We start from the raw sequence: 20,368 nt of genomic DNA on the forward strand, positions 1-20,368 counted from the left end.
ATGAAGATACTCATCCAACTAAAAAAGTATTACAGGCGTGTTGGGAAAGACATAAAGTACCAAAGACAAGTTTTGGCTGGGTTGGAGAAGCGACAGCAAGAAGCCTAGGAGTCTCTGATATAGAGCTTTGCCCTACTGTCATGTGGCCAGTAACTCCTGTGTGGCTGCTTAAAGAACCAGAGGTGGACATGGAGTTGATGCAAATTAAGGTAAGACAAAGAAATACAAATTTAGTGAGTGAGTTCTATGAATACACAGATAAAAAATACTCAGAACATGTGCATGTTTTTACTGATGGATCAAAAGATCCAGCTACAGACAGTACAGGATCTGCTGTTGCAATTCCTAGTCACAAAGTGGAAATATTTAAGCGCACTTCGAATTTTTTAGCTGTGTATACAGTTGAGTTGTATGCCATTTGTTTGGCCCTAGAGTGGGTTGAACAACACAGACCAGGCAAAGTCCTTATTTGCAGTGACTCCATGTCTGCACTTGTTAGTCTGAAGTCAGGTTTGTCCAATACTCGACAAGATCTGCTATTAAAAATAATGTCAATTCACTCTAGAGCAGTAGAACGAGGCACTGAAGTTGTATTTATATGGATACCGGCCCATGTAGGTATCAGCGGAAATGAAAAAGTGGACAAATTAGCCAAACAAGCGCTGAAGGAAAACAAAGTAGACATCTGTATCAAGTTATCCAAAGCAGAGGGAAAGAGCATCATCAGGAAAAATATCAACAAAGTATGGCAACAACACTGGGACCAGGAGACGAGGGGGAGACATCTACATTCAATTCAGAGTAAAGTGAGCAGTGTAAGATATAGGGGAGGAGACAGGAGAGAAGAAGTTACAATATCAAGATTAAGAATAGGACACAGCAATCTACGCAGCACATTACACATGATAGGGAAACATCATGTGTAGTGTGAGCACTGCCAGGCACCAGAAACTGTTATCACCTCCTGTAGTAGACACAGCTCAGAAAGGAGGGGCATGCTGGGAGAAATGCAAAGACTAGGGATGAGAGGAAGAGAGCTGAATGATATACTGGAGTGGGGATCCAGTAATCAGGGAAGAAGGTGCTTTACAAACGTTTTGCGAGCAACGGGACTGATGGGGAAAGTTTAGTAGTTGTGAACATACGAACTGATTGAAGAAGAAGAAGAAGAAGAAGAAGAAGAAGAAGAAGAAGAAGAAGAAGTAGTGGTTCCGGTTAGATACGTATTTTTTCCCGGACTTTAGCCTTACAGGCAGCTGCTGCCACACACCCTGCTCTACAATGCGAACGCTGCACGAATATAAATGCTGCCTGATAGTCTCTACTTTGGGAAATTAAACCAGGGCGTAACCCCATGTTTGTAGTCCACTCCTGCTGTTTTGACAGTAGTGCTAGCGATTAGCAGGCGGATTTCTATGATCGTGATTTGAGGGTCCGTTAAATGTAACATTAAGTTCATTCAAAATCTCAAAGATTATATTTGGAGAAGATGCAGGATGACGCGCGCTACCTCAAACGGTGAGAGCAAACAAAGCTAACATGATTGTAACGTTAGCGTTATTTCAAGATGTTTTTGGTAAACGGTAACGATGACTAACCTTACTACAATACCGCTCGTATGTTAATATAATTAAGATATGACAGCACAGTGTGTCAGCTTTAATTATAGACGTTTAATAAGCACCCAGGTCAGATGAGACTAAGGAGTGTTTGGTAAGTAGTTTGGCTGGATGGCCGCGGTTCTATGGCATGGAGAGAAACCCACACCAAATGTCAAACTTTGGGGAATTTCTTATTTACTTGCTCGCTGGGTAAAGCTAGTATCAAGTGTAAGATGTCTTAAGGGCATTTGTAAACCACCATGACACATCAATCAATTCGGCATGTAATGTAATCCACAGATAAAATACATCCGTGAAAGAATATTGCATTTTCTCTCCAAAACCAACCCTTCTCTGAGGATAGCGGTAGCTCATAGCTAGCGTTAGTTATCGGGGAGTTTGTCTGTGTGTATCAGCACAATAAACTAAGCTGTATTGTGAGGGGGATTTCAACAATACCGAATCGACCACAGGACTTTAAAAATCCTAAGGAACGTATTTAATTTGCCTACTGACCTATATTTTCGCCGGTATCCACAACGCCATTAAACCGACAGATTGTTAAACGGGTTTGGCATTACGTCCCCTCAATGAAGGGGGCTGGGATACCTGGGTGACAAGCTAACAACAGCTAGCAAGCTAACGTGAAACGGTGACCGATCAAATGCCTTGCTAATTAGCTGCCTAATAATGAATTGGTTCAATGTCTAAGAGTGTGAGCTGAGCTAATCTTTGTTATTATCCAGCCCTTTATGGAAACATGTTAATAAGCAGCCACAACATCACGTCTGTAGGTCGCTGTCTGGGCGTGTCTTCCCATATCGGTATTGTTTGGGTGGATGGTTAAAAGTTAATGGCGTTATCTCCATTTAACTTGTGCATTTTCCTTCTTCTAATTTGCTTTATCAGCATTTGAAATCAGTTATCATTTATTATATTAGCAAAATTACAGTCTACAGTCCAAATGTGGAAAAAGGAGACACGTGAGGTCACGCTGAATGACCCCACTAATTTATTGTAGAATTCACTGATTTGAGACATTAGTCCAATGCGAGGGTTATGAAATATGTATTTGAAATTAGTTCACTGGAGTCTTGGACAGTTACAGGGAAACATATGTTTGAGGTCTTGTTTACTTATCTGTCTGTACATTATCACCCAAAGCAAAGTGACTGCGGGCAGTCTGGATGTCCATCCCACAGAGAAGGCGCTCGTGGTCCACTATGAAGTGGAGGCATCCATACTGGGAGAGGGTGGAGGTCACATGCTGGGCGAACGAAAGGAGGGACAAAAAATGTGAGTGCACTCTTGATTGACTCTCCATCACTTATTCTTTCTTTAATTGAACTGTAATGGAATGATAAAAGTTTGTCATTGAACTTTTTTTTCATGGTTACCATTTATTTTCTATTTGTATAATCTTTCTTCTTTCGCCATCCGCTCCAGATTCCATTGCTCTCTACCTCTTTTAATTCATATTTATTTTTTCTCATTGGAATTGGATAGGTTTTATACAGGCAGGTTCTTGAAATCACCATTGGGTTACTCTTACCTCTCTAGGAGTAGCTTTCCATATAATCTGTCATTTGCTTGGAATGCTTAAATGGAATGAACTAATTTTTCTTTGCAATGAAGGTTACTAAGTTTTGAATTTCACATATTGCCTGCATTCTTATAAACCTTTTGAAAGCTTGAAGATAAATAAATAAATGAAGTCAGCCAGTGTCGGATCAACCTGTTATTGATCTGTCACCATTCTCTTTGTCCTGTCTTTCTCCCTTCAGTATCCGAGTGAAAAGTCTTTCTCCGAGCACAGATGTGGGAGCCTTGGCCAAGAAAGTGGTGGAGGAATGTAAACTCATCCCTCCTTCCCGTTTGCCCCAGGTGGAGCAGCTCCTCTACTACTTGCAGAACAGGAAGTCGTCACCCGTGGAGGGCAAAAGTCAGTCATGTCACCATTTTTACCCCCTTGCTGTAGAGTCTAAAGCGCCTCATGGAACAAGGCTGTGTGCGCAACCGATCATGTATGATTAACGTAAATGTGCTCTCAAAGACAGTAGCTTACATGTATCTATCACAACAATAAATATAAATTTCCCCTTCCCTCTCACAGACCAACTGCTAACCAACCAGCTAGCTAGCCCTACCACATCTACCGGCATCAAAACTGAAAGGAAATTGTTAAGTAGTAAAACCTGCCTCTTGCTCGATTTGATTTGCTGCCTGGGCCACGTGTAACATTGATGAGCGGTGCGACTCCGTGCCTTGCGCTGAAAAATTAAGATTATAAGATATTAACTTTTACCAGCGTCTAAAAAAAAAGCTCTAAAAGTGCAAAATGCTGCGAAAGAGAGGAGCACACGTCAGGCTCGCCAGACAACAGAGAAAAAAGGGTTTTGCTGACAACGTGCCTCCGGCAACGCACTTCTGGCAACCTTTCACACATGAAGCTTTACTTTTAGGCTGAATAAACGTTGTTCAATTGATTGAATTCTTTTATACGTCACTTGAATTCCAATCAGCTAATTCCTCATCGAATGCTACTCTTTCTATGGCCGACAAATCACACCACAGTGTGGTTGTAAAAGTTACTCAACACTGACTTTTCCAATGTAAAGCAGATCATTTCATTTGTCTGCAAACATTCCAAAACCACTAAACATGTAAGGACTGAGGAATGACAGATTTGAGGAGTGTTTACATCAGTGTTTACCAGTACATTCATCAGCCATGTAGATCTTGTTATGTGTACATAGTTAAATACATGGTGAGAAGACTGTACAGCAGAGGTCTTCAACAGGGGGTCCGCGACCCCTAGGGGGTCCGCGGAGGTACTGCAGGGGGTCTGCGAAATTTTTGGTTGATTAGACAATTTTTTTTTTAAACATTTTTCACAACATGAATCTGTCCATTATTTTAATAGTTCAGTATTGTATGCAAGATAACAGGTGTGTTTATGCATGGCAGTGGCACTAATAAACCATCACTCATTTTCATTTCCACATTTATTTTTAAAATAAAAACGTCAATTTGAATAGCTTGCATTCATGATTATCATACAAGGTATGTTTCTAAATGGCAATGGCACGGCCACCCTACTCACTGTACCTTTAAAATAAAAACATGAATATATGAACCTGTGTATTATTTGAATAGCTTAGTATATTTATACATGGCACTAGGCCCAGTTTAATATAAAACACCATTTTATACAATATATATAGTAGGGGGTCCCTGCTCCATCTCTCTATCAGTTTGGGGGTCCTTGGCCTGAAAAATGTTGAAGACCCCTGCTGTACAGTATTTAGTGATGCAGTGAGGACATTTCCCCACTGGTTAATACCTTCTGTAATGTTTCTATAATGTTGTCTGACTGTTTTTGTGTCACCAGCGGAGAAGAAAGAGAAAAGAACAGTGAAACCCAGAGAGCTGACTCCGTTTGAAGGAATGGAGGTAACAAAGGAAAGCACTGACTGACTCTGCCTGTTTGTTCATGTGTCTTGTTGCATCACAGCCATTTCAGTTTGATCTCAGTTCTCAGACAGCACTTTGTAAATTTAATTCTGTATTTTTTATGATCGTTGTTCTTCTCTCTAATCTGATTTGATGCCTCTGTGTCATACAATAATCTATGACTCCCCATTTATTTATTTATTTATTTCTATTGAATCTAACTTACAACATGGCTGGAAGAAAACAACCTCAATCAAATCTCATGTTTATTGTTCTCTGGAAAAGGGTGCTGCAAGAATGAGACCTAAAACCAGAAATGACTCGGCATTGTTGCCTTTCCGATTCCCTCGTATAGAAGTCAATGGGTTCTTTGAACAGGTTTTTGGTGGTCAGACACCTGATCTGTGTTTAAGACGAGTTTAAGAGATTTGATTGTTTTGTTCTGCAATATAAAATAGATCAGGAGACACGGCTCTTGTGAATTTGGAAACTTTTACATATCTCAAAAACACATGAGACTAGTATATGAAGGCAAATCACTGTCAAAATCCAAGAGTGCAAGTGAGATCCACGCGCGCGCACAAATCCGCCTTCATAGCCTCATGTGACCGTGGAATAGTTTGTTTATAGCTTTTTACTTCAGGCTTCAAAAGTCATTATTATTTGTGAAGATTAAGTATCATACATCTTTGTTAGCCACAGCGCTTATTTTTTTTAAATCCCATTGTCTTCTTTTTTGGAAGGAACCAGTGTGACGCTAACTTTCAGGGTTTTCCTACAAAAACATGTCACTTCTCCAGCACTCTATTGTGCCATGCCTTGTTATAAGTCAATGACAGTATTTATGATTGTCTGTGTAGTTGGATGAGGAAGCCAGTATCACCAGAGTGGATGAGTACATTGAACTGCTGTATGAAGGCATCCCAGAGAAGATCAGAGGCTCCGCTCTCATTCTGCAGCTCGCCCGCAACCCGGACAACCTGGAGGAGCTGCTACACAACGGTATTCCATCAGTCCACCGGCTTAGTTTGGTGCCATGTTTAGCGAAGTAGCTCGAACCTATGTTTACATGCAGTACTTGTTTTACTGAATAGCTAAAGATGTGGATCATTTTGCCCTCATTAAGACAATTGTGATCTGTCCTCTCCTGTACTTTTTGTTGGTGAAGGTTGGCTTTACCTATAATTTCTATATTACTGCACATGACTACTTTTTCATTAATCAGGTTTAACACCGCAGCTCTATGACAGCAAACTGAATGCTTATTGCATTTTACACTGCATGAATTAGCCTAGCGGCTAGCAGACTTTAGTTAATTAGTTCCTTTTCCTTTCTCATAGCGCTTCCACACTGTCAGTGCATCTCCTGACAGAACAGCACCACAGTTGAATTTCAGCCTGCATGCTCGTTTTTTTTCAGCTAATATTGGTAGCGAGAGCGATACGTTGGTGGACTGACTTGTCCACTAGATTCGGTAAAGAGTCACTCTGAGCTGAAATGAAGATATTCTGTCAGATATTCTGTCACTCCATTGATGTAGAGTTGCTCACCTCCACATCGTGATGCGTCTTAGTGTCGTGACATTTCCACACCTCTTATTGCTATGTTGTTACCAGTAAATTATTTGAGTCCATAATCCAAACATTGTTACAGAAAATAAGTTTTCATCTGGTGCAGCATTCAGTTAAAGGGACAGGTCCGGGGAGATTCACAACATAATTGACGTCTTTGATGATGTGCATCGGGTAGAATGGCTGCGTCCAATCAAATTTAATATAATACAATATATATATATATGTACAACAGTAATGATGCAACACATTTCTTCCATCATCAATCACTTCTTTTGTACTTTGATATGTTTACTAAGGAGCTGGCTGTAATATACATCAATATGGCCATAAATAATAGAAACATCAGTGAAAACTTCTGGTGAAGTAAACAATCTACTGTTATACGTTTCTGTAACAGGCAACTATGCCGCAACCTGCTGTACTTGTACCTGTTGCCTCACATTGTGTGTGTGTGTGTGTGTGTGTGTGTGTGTGTGTGTGTGTGTGTGTGTGTGTGTGTGTGTGTGTGTGTGTGTGTGTGTGTGTGTCTATATGTATAGAGGCAGCTCTGGGTGCTCTGGCCAGAGTATTGAGGGAGGACTGGAAACAGAGTGTAGAGCTGGCTACCATCATCATTTACATCTTCTTCTGCTTCTCCAGGTAACACACACACACACACACACACACACACACACACACACACACACACACACACACACACACACACAATGGCACACATTCCTCTAGTGTGTCGTACTGTTCCACTCCATCCGTTCACACAGTGCGCCTCTTCTCCCCTTCCTGCAGCTTCTCCCAGTTTCACGGAGTGGTGAGTCATTATAAAATCGGTGCGTTGTGCATGAGCGTGGTGGAACATGAGCTGAAGAGACACGACGTGTGGCGCGAGGAGCTGCGCAAGAAAAACAAGGCTTATATCCTTCTTCTGCTGTCGCCTGTTTTTATTTATTTATTTTTATTTATTTATTTGCACATATACATGTTTATAAGAAGGCAGTTAGGATTTTAGAAAAAGTTTAGACATGCTGCAGGAAAGGTTAGATGCCAAAAATGGCTCATGGAGATACCTCTTCTATTAGATATTAATAGTCATCAACTAATCAAAGTCCTGTTTTTGTATAACGATCATGTAGAGTGTATTGTAGTGATGGAAGCAGGTTGTTCCAAAGAGATGGTCTTCTGGTTTTCAATGAATATTGATTAAGGGAAGTCCAACAATATGGAAGATAAAAGTCACACACACACACTGTGTTCCTTAACACTGGTTTGTGTACGCGAGTCGGCACCAGAGAACGGCTCTCTGAGAAGAGACCAGGACAAAGCTGTGAGGAAGTACCATGGTCTTCTGTCCAAACAGGAGCAGCTGCTCAGAGGTGGGCTGGCCCTTTAACACTCAAACATTGTGCTGGTGCAAGAGCTGGTGTTTTTCTTTGCTGCGCAGTGAATGCAGTGTTGATGCAAAATTGTGAAATCCAAATAAAAGCTTCCATAATAACCATTCAGCATGTTGTAATTCAAGTGGTACACCGGAGTCGGCAGTTTTCTGGAAAAGGAAAATCAACAAAAAAAGAGAATATACAGCCATTGACCTACAGCTCTGAGCACACGTCTTTGTACGCACTTCAAACAGTAACCTGCAGTCACTAATGGCAAACATCCTCCCGATCGTGCATGCTAGCCCGCTGCTGTTCTATGAGAATCACAATCCTGTTCTCTTTGCAAACGTGTGGGCCTTTAAAGCCCTTTGAGACGACATGCTGCGATTCAAGACTCCAGCTACAAGATCAGAGAAGCATTTCAGAGATGGAGAGAAAGTGTTGCTAATAGTTTAGCCTCTAAACCTTTGGCTACAGTTAGCAAAAGGCTAAACTTTCTCTCCATCTCCGGAAGACTTCACTGATTTTCCGAATCTTTTTGATGAGTTCCTTGTTTGGGTTGCTGTGCAGTGGGCGGTTGTTGCCATTACTGGAATAGCAACTCTCTTTTGAATGACCTGTGGTTGGCCAAAGAGGATGCGCAGAAGTCTAGTTTTCTCTCAGACCACTTGAATTAGAATATGCTGAGAGCTTATTATTGATGTTTTACCCAATGACATCAGAAATACACTGCAGACCCCAGCTTTAAGATCAGACAAAAGTGCATTCCTTGTCACATCCCAGCAACTTGTTTACATATAAATTCTGACTTTCTCATCCATATTTACCATATGTAGTGTAGAGCGAAATCATCCCATTATCTCCACCAGTGTTTAGGGGTGGGAATCACCAGAGGTCCTGCGATACGATATTATCACGATACTTAGGTCACGATACGATATTATCACGATACTGTGATATGCTGAGTATTGCGATAACCTATATTGCGATATATTGCAATTTCTTACCTTTTTTCAACTGCAAATCATGTTTTATCTAATAAGAAAGTTTTCAGTCTGTTCATCTCACGTCAATCATTTTTATTGCTGCAAAATGGGATTGTCAAGCAGACAGACTGACCAACACTCATAAATGTTGCATGCACCTGACAAACTGTTTGTATTACAGTCTACATAGTCCAACTTAACTGAATGCAAACGTGTGAGGACAGCTGTACTATTACAATAATTAACAATGCAACTTGTACAAAAAATGCAGCATAAGACTGGGGGATTGCTGACAAAAACCTGGTGGTTGTAACCAACAACGCTTCTAATGTGTGCGTTGCCATTCAGTTAGCGGGATACCTGCATGTGAAGTGTTTCGCTCACCTGCTCAATCTGGTCTCACAACGGACGATCTGTTGACAGCAGCCAGGCTCATGGGGAGAGTGCGGCGCGTAACTGGCCTTTTCAACAGAAGCACGGTGGCGTCCACGTCCGACGCATTTCTGATTTCTCCGATGTCTCCATCTTTTTTTGATCAACTTTCTCCCAATAACGCTGACCCGCGACCTCTGCTGACCTCACCAGAAAACAACTCAGCACCATCTAGTGGACTGAAAAAGCAATTGATTTTATTTTTCTAGTAACAAAAGGTTTATAGTTTATATAATGAAAGATCAGATACTTGGCTTCCGTGTATTGATACAATATCGGCACGCAAAATATAGCGATACTATGCTGTATTGATTTTTTTCCCCACCCCTACCAGTGTTACCCGCCAAGCATTACTCCTAGTCATAGCTAGTAGCTTTGTGAAATGTACAACACAAAGGTTTTGAATGAAAAGTATAAATCAGTATTTTTTTTTTTTTTTTAACGTGACCAAAGAATGCCACCAGAAACAAGAAGTGGCCTACATTGTATCTTATTTCCTTTTCCTTCATATCCTTCTCTCCTGCTTTCCCTTTGAATGTCTCCCAGTGTCTCTTTACCTCCTGCTGAACCTTGCTGAGGACACGAGGACGGAGTTAAAGATGAGGAATAAAAACATCGTTGTTCTGCTCGTCAAAGTCCTTGAGCGGGATGACGAGGAGCTGCTGGTCCTGGTGGTTTCCTTCCTCAAAAAACTGTCCATCTTCCTGGAGAACAAGAATGACATGGTGAGCGGAGATGTTCTTTACAATTCGTCCTGTCAGCCCAGATCAATGCAGAGCGGAGGGATGGAGGGGAACCCTGAATATCATTTCACCTATTAATTTACACTGAGACAAGCGCTGTTGAGGGTGGGTCTTAGGTAACACCCAGTGAGATCTTTACTCTTTGAAATGTTTGCCTGGTGTTCTTGTTGTTCCTGTTCAACTTTATCTTTGTATCCGAGTTTTGCTTCAAGGATACAAAGAGGGAAGCAGTGTTTTTGCGTTAAAAGTTCCCTCAAGCTGTAATTAATTTTTAATCCAGGATTCAAATTGGGATTTTTTTCTTACTGTCGAAACTAAATGTGTGGTAGTGATGTAGTCTGTGATCACAGACCCCCATCAGATAATGTCTGTGTTGATGATTTTCAGGCCGAGGTGGATACTGTGGAGCGATTGGCTCGTCTGGTTCCCTGTGACCATGAAGACCTGTTGAACCTGACTCTGCGTCTGCTGCTCAACCTCTCCTTTGACTCTGGACTCCGAGCCAAGATGGTGGAAGTCGGACTGTTACCTAAATTAACGGCTTTGTTGGGTAACACTAACGTATACTTTATATACTGTCTATAGTACATTATACGTATATGTGAAGAAGTTTTTACATAATATCTTAAGATGGTAGTTTATTTTCCCATTTTAAGGTTTGTTTGTCATCATGCAGGTGATGAGAACAACCGTCAGGTTGCCATGCGTATCCTGTATCACATCAGCATCGACGACCGTTTTAAGGGCATGTTTGTTTACACTGACTGCATACCTCAGGTACGATGTCATCATGTGAAAATCAAACTTCAAGGAGTAATATGTTACACTGACTAGCATTTTTCACATAGTAAATGGACTGTACTTGTATAGCGCTTTTCTAGTCTTTCCGACCACTCATATCGCTTTCACACTACTTGTCATCATTTACCCATTCACACTGATGGCAGGGGCTAGGTGACACCTGCCTATCAGATTCTATCACATTCATACAGGAGCAATTTTGGGGTTAAGTGTCTTGCTCAAGGACACATCGACATGCGACTAGCTGAGCCGGGGATCGAACCCCCGATCCTCGGATTGAAGGATGACCCTGCTCTCCACTTACCCACAGGGGTAGTGCAGGCAAATTTTAAAGTGTTGGAGACACGCGCCCCTCCTCCTGAGATTCGACGCTGACGCAGGTTGCCAGGATTTTCGCATTTTCAAATTTGAGTGAATTTAGTGTAAAACTTTACTTAAAATGCGCATCCCTACTCCTAGCCGTGACAAATTAGTTGAGGTTAGCTAACCTCAGCTGGAGCTCACAGCTTACCCGTTCAGGAGCCAATTAGCCAACTCAGCAACCGTCTTAAAATCTCTCTGGGCTCTCAGCTGTCTCCATCTTTTAATATGCATCTCCAATATTTCCCCTGGTAGAATCCAACGTTATCTGTTGTTGTAGAAGCCAGGATTTCAACTTAGCAGGTTTCCTTGATCTCTGAGGACATCACATGGTGATTTTATGATTTAATATAGTAAATATATTACATTCCTTTAATGAATATGAATTGTTAACCTCAACATTTACATTGATAGTTGTAGAGTTACAGGTGAAATTGGTGTGTGTGTGCCTAGCTAATGCAGATGCTGTATGAGCACGGCGAGGAGGAAACCGAAGCTGAGCTCATTTCCATCTGCATCAACCTGGCTGCAAACAAGAGGAACGCACAGCTCATGTGTGAAGGTATATCTAGCTGAGCTGCATTTACTGCACTTTTATTTCCCCACTTAAGTTATTATTTTTGGGGATTTTTTCCTTTTCCGATGCAATGACGGAGAAAGTCCCCTGTTGTACAGATTGTAAAGCTCTCTGAGGCAAATTTGTGATTTTTGGGCTGTACAAGTTAGTTGACTTGAATTGAATTTTAAGGGCAGATAATGGCTCACTATCTCTGCAAATTCCTCCAAATTACTGACACGAGTAGATCTTGTATTTCCTGCTATTTGTAGAATTAGATTCCAGTGGTGGCTACATAGGATTGTTTCTGACTCAAGCGATCCAAACATTTACAATAACTCCATGGCGTTGTTAAGTCCAAAGGTCAAGAGAGATAGAAGTAATCACTTCCCCATTGTTTTTATCGAACTAAATATTCTGCTTCAATCCATATTTGTTGATGTTTAAGCCTTTCAAAAACACTGCAGATATAAAAACAGTTAGCTCTCCCGCTTACCCCAAACTAAAGGAGACATGCGATGATGAGTTATCATTTAATCCGATGAAAATCATGTGCGTGCGCACACGCGTGTGAGATTTTTGGAAAAACAATTATTTTGTTTTACTGAACAAGAGTCTCTGTTTGTGTCTCCGTTTGTAGGAAATGGGTTGAGGATGCTGATGAAGAGAGCTCTGAAGCTGAAAGACTGCCTCCTGATGAAGATGATCAGAAACATCTCTCAACATGACGGACCGACCAAACCAGTGTTCATAGTGAGTTATACATACACAAGAAAAAGATCTCAAAAGGTTTATGAATAACTGAAGCTTTGAACAAGTATGGTTGGTATTGGTATACTGTAAGTATCAGTATAACTGTATTAGTGGTAAGTGGTAGTAGTGCAAGCAGGAGGAGCAGTCTTTTATTTCACTGGAGGGTCTTTGTGTTATGAATAATGTCTCCTGTCTGCGTCTGTCAGGACTATGTTGGTGACCTGGCAGCAGAGATCCGTGCAGAGGAAGAGGAGGAGTGGCTTCTGGAGTGCCTCGGGACGCTGGCCAACCTCACCATCCCTGACCTGGACTGGGAGTTGGTGCTGAAGGAGTACAATCTGGTACCCTACCTCAAAGACAGACTTAAACCAGGTGCAGCTTACATTTAGAGAATACACATCCCTCCATCCCCTAACTATAGGGGATGGAGGGTGCACACTATGTGCACCAGTTTTAGAGCCCAACTGATGGAGCCACACTTCTATTAAAGTTATTTTTGCATTGGCATATACATGTGTGCAGCATATACTGTATGCAAAAACAAAACCCCTATATCCTTCATTGGCTGCAGTATATGTATAGTATTGCAATTTTTCTTGCATTTTAATTTATAGTTAAATAAATTAAATAAATCATTTTATTTACAGTGAAACTTCAGAATGTCCTGTTACCATATATTCCCTGTTATTAGGGGATATATATTGGACATCTTTTTTTTTTTTTTTTTTTTAAAGAGTCAGAGCTCCTATTGAGGTCTTGAATGAAGCTTTGAATGTCTGACGTTATCCCCCTAAAAATAAAAAAAACTCAATAAAAGTAGTCCTATTGGAATACAATGATTGATCGGATTAAATGACGTAGTTTTTTTTTATTAACTCAACTTTCTGTAATGAATATAATCAATGCATGCTGTTTTTGAAAGGCTAAACGCCAACCAATATGGATTGAAGCAGTATATTTAAATAGTTAGATAAAAACATATTGAGAATTTTGGAAATGATTACAATGCAGCCACCACTGGAATCTAATTCTGCAGTAATACTAATAATATAAGTGTAGCCTGATTTTATCTGCAACTGCAGAAATCTTGGCTTTAGACACAATGAATAGATATGCAAAATAATAAATTATTTATATTGATTTAGAATTTGAATGGCAACGCTGTGAATGAAGCTTCAAATCTTTTCTTGTTCCTGTCATCTAAAGTTTAGTATTCAAGTGTAAAATACTATACCTCAGACATATTTTTCTCACAACTCTAAAGATACATCATCTGGCAAAATGTTGAGTTTTTACACAGCAAAATAAGAAGGAAAGAGGCAGAATGCAGGGTCTCTTTAAATAGAGACACACACCTCCAGTGGGTCAGAGGACATGATTGAGAGGAATTAGTGTTGTGTTGTCTATACATTGTCTTATAGGAAAATGTTGCATATTATACCGTTATACATAAAGTTACATTTTTTGGAATTGCTTGTGTTCCAGGCTCAGCAGAGGATGACCTCATCCTGGAGGTGGTGATTATGATCGGAACAGTTTCCATGGACGACGCTTGTGCTGCCATGTTGGCGAAATCTGGCATTATTCCTGCCCTTATCGAGCTACTGAATGGTAACACACACACACACACACACACACACACACACACACACACACACACACACACACCCTTTTGAGATTTAGAATTTTCAGATGCTCTCTGATGTTAAAGTCTTCAAGATTCAATAACGTCAAAATAACAGTAGAGTAACTGGACTATAGTGCAACCAGATGGCTCAAGTTAAAGTGCATGTGCTTGTTTGATGTTTCAAATGTTCTTCTGTTTGCTGAATGCAGCCCAACAGGAGGACGATGAGTTTGTGTGCCAGATCGTCTACGTCTTCTATCAGATGGTGTTTCACCAAGCCACACGAGACGTCATCATCAAAGACACCCGTATCCTTCCCACAATGCACTCTGTCTACCCCAAATTTACACACAAATGAGAATCCCGTGGCTGGCTTCACAGCTGCTGAAGTTCGAGTGAGACAGGTTTACACTCTGTAAAAAAAGATCTCGCACCACCACCCTTGGAAGAATGTCTTTCTTTAACCTTCTCTGTAGAGGCTCCAGCCTACCTGATAGACCTGATGCATGACAAGAATGCTGAGATCAGAAAAGTGTGTGACAACACCCTCGATATCATTGCTGTAAGTGAACGCTTTGCTGATGCACTCGCATGGAAGCAACCTGAACTAACTAAAGTGACACTTGGGTGGGATCTGTTTTTTTCATTCATACAAGGTTATTTTATTTGTCATTGGGGTCGCACAGCGAAATGCAGATTGTGGTCCCAGTCTGCTACATAACAAAACACAAAAAACTATATTATATATTGAGAGTGGAGGATGAGTTGAGGAGTCTCACAGCCAGAGGAAAGAAGCCGTTCTGAAGTCTGGTGGTTCATCAGCTGATACTTGTATCTCTGTATCTCTTTCCAGACAGCAGCAGGTGAACAGGTTGTAGCTATGGTGGCTTTAGTCTTTAATATCCTTTAGCTCCTCTTCTCACCAACACCACTGATGCTCAGTAGATGGTACCAATGATGTTTTGATCACCCGCTGTAGAGCCCTCCTGTCCTGTCCCATGACAGTTTGTAATGTTTCCAATCAGGATGCCTTCTATTGCTCCTCTGTAAAAATTGACAAGAACTTGGCACAGGAAGTATCCTTTCTTAAGTTTCCTAAAGAATCAGCCATTTATGAGTTTTCTTCACCAGATGGAGATGTGTGATGACCATGTCGGGTTTTTTGCGATTCTCAGGAACTTAAACTGCTAACTTGCTCTACCTCACCTCCATTGATGTAGACAGGGGTGTGTGTCTTCACCTCCTTTTGTTCTAAAGTCAACAATCCGCTCCTTGGTTTTACTGACGTTGAGCAGTAGGTAGTTCTCTGAGCTTCACTCTGAAGGTTGTTGATTTCCTCTCTATATGAAGTCTCTCTGTTGTTTGTCATCTGGCCTTCCTGACATTTCACCGGGGTCTACGGTATATGTGTCCAAAGACTAACAACAAAACCAACGTAAAAGCTGCTGGTGCTAGCATGTCTGCAAATCCCATCCACAAGTACTCCACATCTCTAAGATTATCTGTAATATAATTAACACTGTAATTATAGTTTGTTTTAACAATGTTTTTACTATGTACTGGCTCTGTGGCACTCTGAGATTCCATGAATGAAAAGTGTGTTACAAATAAAATGTATTATTATTATTATTATTATTATTATTATTATTAATATAAGCCATCAGATTTCCCCATGCTTGGTCAGTTCTGTTTGGAATGTTCACCCTGGCAATCATATTTTCATATGCAGCTGTCTCTGTCATGAGTTTGAGTCAGGAGTGACATTTTTTGACGGTATTGAAAATCATACCTTCTAAATATCGTGGTATACCTATAACCCATCAGAGAGTCATTTCTTTATTAAGGAATGTCTATGTCAGTAGGTTGTTCTGTACTTGATTTCCTTTTTCCTTCATCCTCCAGGAGTATGATGAGGAGTGGGGGAAGAAAATTCAGTCTGAGAAGTTCCGTTTCCATAACAACCAGTGGTTGGAAATGGTCGAGAGTCGCCAGGCTGACGAGTCTGAACCGTATCTCTATGATAATGATGACAGGACTGATCTATTCTACAGCGCAGGTACGCACACGAGCAAAACACTGGCCCATAAACGTAGAACAACTAAAAGAGACATGCTGGTCATTTTAACTTGACCATGAAAAGCAACTTATCTCTGATCTTTCACCGGAAGTGAGCAGCACAAAGCGTCTGTCCACGTCTTCCACACTGACCAGCAGCAGCGCAGACGGCTGACTTCTATCAGGAACGCTACATAAAGTCCTCTGTATATTCAGCAGACAAGTAAACCACAAGTATACAGGAAGGAAACACACATTCATATTTGTATTGATTAATTTATTCACCAACACTGAAGCCTTTGGTGATAGTGTGGATTGACCATTGAATAGAAGCTGCAGTGTTTTGAGGTATTGTACTGTGGTAACATTAAGAAAAGACGAAAAGATGATGATGACTTTGGTTTAGTATGACGTGTAAGCACTATATTTAACCCCAAGGAGATGGGAAGAAGCTGTGTGTGTGCGTGCGTGCGTGCGTGCGTTATCCTGATGTGTGTGTGTGTGTGTGTGTGTGTCTTTAGATGGAATAACTCCTGCAGACGGTTCAGTCAGCCCAGATTTCTTCAATGACCTACAGGCTCAAAATGGAGACCTGCACCACACAGGGTGAGTTAACTTAACTCCAGAAGCATGAGCTGACTCGTCCTTTTAGTTAGCGGATTTAATGGTCGAGAATTCAATTTTGTAAATAATTAAACTGTATATTGATTGGTGCTGAAAGTCATATTTCAGAACTAGAAACTATTTTTCATCAATAAAAATACAATCATTCTTTTCCTAATCATATAGATGACTTTCACAAAGTAAAATTATATTGTTGATTTTATAATAATTATAAATATCTTAGTTCAAATATTAAGATTAATAATTGTGAAAACCTTGACAATACTCACAATATCTAAATGTTGATATCGTGACATCCCTAATCCCGACCTGTTCAGTCTCTTTTTCAAATACAGCTGTTCATCCTGTATTTACAGCTCGTTGCTCAGCAAAGACCTCTGATTTATGTTATTTAATTGAAGAAGAAAAGCCTACAGGCTGTTGTGTTTCAGTCAAATTTGATTTTCATATTAAAGACTGCGGATGTCAGCGGGACATCACACGGTTGGTTGGAACATATATATCACCCAAACCTACCAGCAAGTGCTTTGACATTTTCCCCCCAAACAATCAGGTCAGCGTTCTTGTTGTCGAAGATGACCCGTGACCTGAGAAGAGCACGCTGCAGGCGTTCATTATGTTAATGCCCACATTTTACAATATCAGCCTATGCACACAAACACATCACTTCAAGCAAATTTCACAGAGAACATAAAGGGCTCAACAGCATCACCGATCAGTTTGAACAAATATTCTATTCTGGATTTGCTCAAAACCAAAAAACACAGAATACATCAGAGCGTTATCCTGTCTGTTTGTACCGAGCCTGTCTGTACCGGGCCTGTCTGTACCGGGCCTGTCTGTACCGGTACTGTCTGTACCGAGCCTGTCTGTACCGAGCCTGTTTGTACCGAGCCTGTTTGTACCGGGCCTGTTTGTACCGGTACTGTCTGTACCGAGCCTGTTTGTACCGAGCCTGTTTGTACCGGTACTGTGTTCATTCGACCGGCTTTGTTTTCCAGAGATGGCAGCGATGTCTTTGACCAGACCAGCTCATCACCTGGACGACCAGCTACCGCCTACGGCTTCAGACCTGATGAGCAACCCTTCTATCAGTACTCATAGACACACACAGGACGTCGTCTTAGACCCATTCCCCATCCACCTCCTGCATGTCCACTGTCATTCCACATCCTCATATCCAATTTCACTGCCAGAATCCCTCATGACTGAAGGCTTCACGTTGGTATAGTTACCAAGACATTGACCATAAAGGCTGAAATACATAAGAGGACTGAAACACTACCACTGCAGATGTTAAACTAGTTATCACATAAAATACAGTTAGTCACCTTTCATTACCCATTTCAATCGTTCACCATTATGTAAAAGGAGTAGTCTTCCTTACACACTGGCTACAGTCTTCTTATAGTGACTTCCCAGTGGGTCAGCTTATAATTTAATGTGAAGAGACTTAACATTTCTACTATATGTTTGTAAGTTTTTGCATGTTTTTCCTATGTAATAATGAATATTTGTTGCCTCTTCAAATCCACTGAAAGAAACGATTAATCAAATGTTACATTTTCCTGTTTGACTCCTCTATCACTATGTCTACATGCTAACCTACAGTATCATTTTAACTACGTGCACTAGCATTAACATAGCTGTCTTTTGTCCATGTTACTGTAAAATGGGCACATTGTTGTTCGTGGTACTTATAGCTTATGGTGCTTTCACACCGACGCTGACTCGAGTGAAATTGCTCTCTGGGACATTTCTCAGACTTCATGGAGCTCTCTCTAGAGACACAAAGGACTTTATACAACGTGGCAAACGTCACTCACCGTTCAGTGAATTTACTAACGTCAAACCATAACAGTATTGACATTTATTCAGCGATGACGAAAGAAGTTGGCCCTCTCTTTCCAATGCCCTATGTCGCTCTATGATAACATGATGTAATTAACCTGCCACTAACCCTAACCCATACATGAAGCCCCCAGGAAGCCTTTGAAGGCAATTTTCGTAGTGGTCGTACCGTGGAAGTACAACTTCCATGATACCTCTGGGCCCAAAAAGCCCTTCCCTATAGACTTACACTGGGAAAGAGACATTTAAAAGTTGTAAAATGTAAAACATCTTCCCAGTACAAACCCTTATGTAGCCCATATTTAAATCATTATGTCCTACAAGTTGTTAAATGCACTAATAGCTGAAACCAGATTTACTGTCCTTCCTCCGTTCATGTGAATGAGGCCGAGCAGCTGGCAGGATGAATTAAATGAAACACTAGTGCGCTTGCTTTATGGGAAGATGGATGTGGAAGGTCTGGCTAATTCTATTCTCTAATTCTGTCCAGCTGCTCTTTGTGGATGGAGTCAGTTGCAGACTTGCATGTTCGGTTGGATGGCGCACTGTGTCGTCCTCTCTTAAATTATCTCATGACCGTAGTCCAAAAGTCCATATTCATTTAAAAAAGATTTCAATACATGTTTTTATCCTACAAAATAGTCTGCTTCAAACCATATGTGTTGGTGTTTAGCCTTTCAAAATCCTTTTTCACGGTTTGCTCTCCAGAACACACCTGCTTTACCGTTGTGGTCTAGCAGCAATCTAATAGCACCATGAATGACATTTATACAACCCAATAACACAAAATCAGACATATGCTAGCAGGTTGTAACCTTTTTGTGATACGCTACAACAATGTGGTGAGGCATAGAGAAAGCAAGAGGACGAGAGACTGAATATACAGCAAAATTCAAAGCTTTGCTTAAATTGAATATTGGTCTGTTATTGTTGACACGTGTCGTCATATGTAACCAGTTGGGACAAAGCTTTTGTTTGAGGTTATTCTGCAGATCCTGTTCTGACATAATGAATGTCAACATTATTGGTATGATTTTTATGTGACAACAAGTATAATTTAAGAAATTGTGACTCGATTCTCGCCAATTTAAATCCCAGTTTGGTTAAGGGAACAAATAATGTACCCTCAAGCAGGGCACCTACTGCTAGACAACAGAGCATGTCTGAATGTATAAATGTGAATCAGAATAGATTCTTTTTTTTTTTTACTTTTATTGTGCCGTTGACTAAACACATACTGTATTTGCAGGACACTGACAATTAACCACATGCGGTGTTACTTAGAGGCATATTTGCACATATAGTTAAGTTTTGATGTATTGTTATGTTTTGTTTTTTATTGTTTAAATTATTGTTAATCTGTATATTATTGTGTTTTTTACAATAGTTGATTTTGTTGCTACTTAACAAGACACTGTAAACGTAGAACTGGACTATACATACTCTCCATCTGTCTTTCATCCTCAGGTTCTTTAATAATAAATAAATCCCACATTTCACACAACGCATGACTTTTGTTCACAGTGACATCCTGAACATATTGGGCCCCGTGGAGTTTTCTTGGACAAGCGTTGTTTTG

General features: G+C 40.6%; 1 protein-coding gene across 1 annotated transcript; it reads left to right on the forward strand.

The window, feature by feature from the left end:
- Positions 1–974: 974 nt before the first annotated feature.
- On the forward strand, positions 975–20,293 carry LOC137865857 (kinesin-associated protein 3-like). Its single transcript, XM_068701395.1, has 20 exons — positions 975–1,518; positions 2,766–2,897; positions 3,386–3,543; positions 4,993–5,054; positions 5,915–6,056; positions 7,168–7,267; positions 7,415–7,539; positions 7,900–7,998; positions 9,966–10,144; positions 10,550–10,712; positions 10,839–10,939; positions 11,777–11,885; positions 12,520–12,632; positions 12,839–13,004; positions 14,118–14,243; positions 14,469–14,567; positions 14,736–14,821; positions 16,162–16,315; positions 16,836–16,920; positions 17,940–20,293. The coding sequence occupies exons 1-20, from the start codon at positions 1,490–1,492 to the stop codon at positions 18,040–18,042; spliced, it is 2,331 nt and encodes a 776-aa protein (XP_068557496.1). The 5' UTR covers positions 975–1,489; the 3' UTR covers positions 18,043–20,293.
- Positions 20,294–20,368: the final 75 nt, after the last annotated feature.

The sequence above is a fragment of the Cebidichthys violaceus genome, unplaced genomic scaffold, assembly GCF_023349555.1.
Source record: "Cebidichthys violaceus isolate CVI_PGR_0920_01 unplaced genomic scaffold, fCebVio1.0.p SCAF_8, whole genome shotgun sequence".
In the NCBI taxonomy this organism is placed as follows: Eukaryota; Metazoa; Chordata; class Actinopteri; order Perciformes; family Stichaeidae; genus Cebidichthys; species Cebidichthys violaceus.

What these genes read in the sequence shown, in the direction of transcription:
- LOC137865857 (XM_068701395.1), top strand. Translation starts at nt 1,490, where the DNA reads ATGCAGGATGACGCGCGCTACCTCAAACG. An exon ending in CGACCAAACCAGTGTTCATA is followed by an intron (nt 12,633 to 12,838) that starts GTGAGTTATACA and finishes TGCGTCTGTCAG; the next exon opens with GACTATGTTGGTGACCTGGC. An exon ending in ACACCCTCGATATCATTGCT is followed by an intron (nt 14,822 to 16,161) that starts GTAAGTGAACGC and finishes TTCATCCTCCAG; the next exon opens with GAGTATGATGAGGAGTGGGG.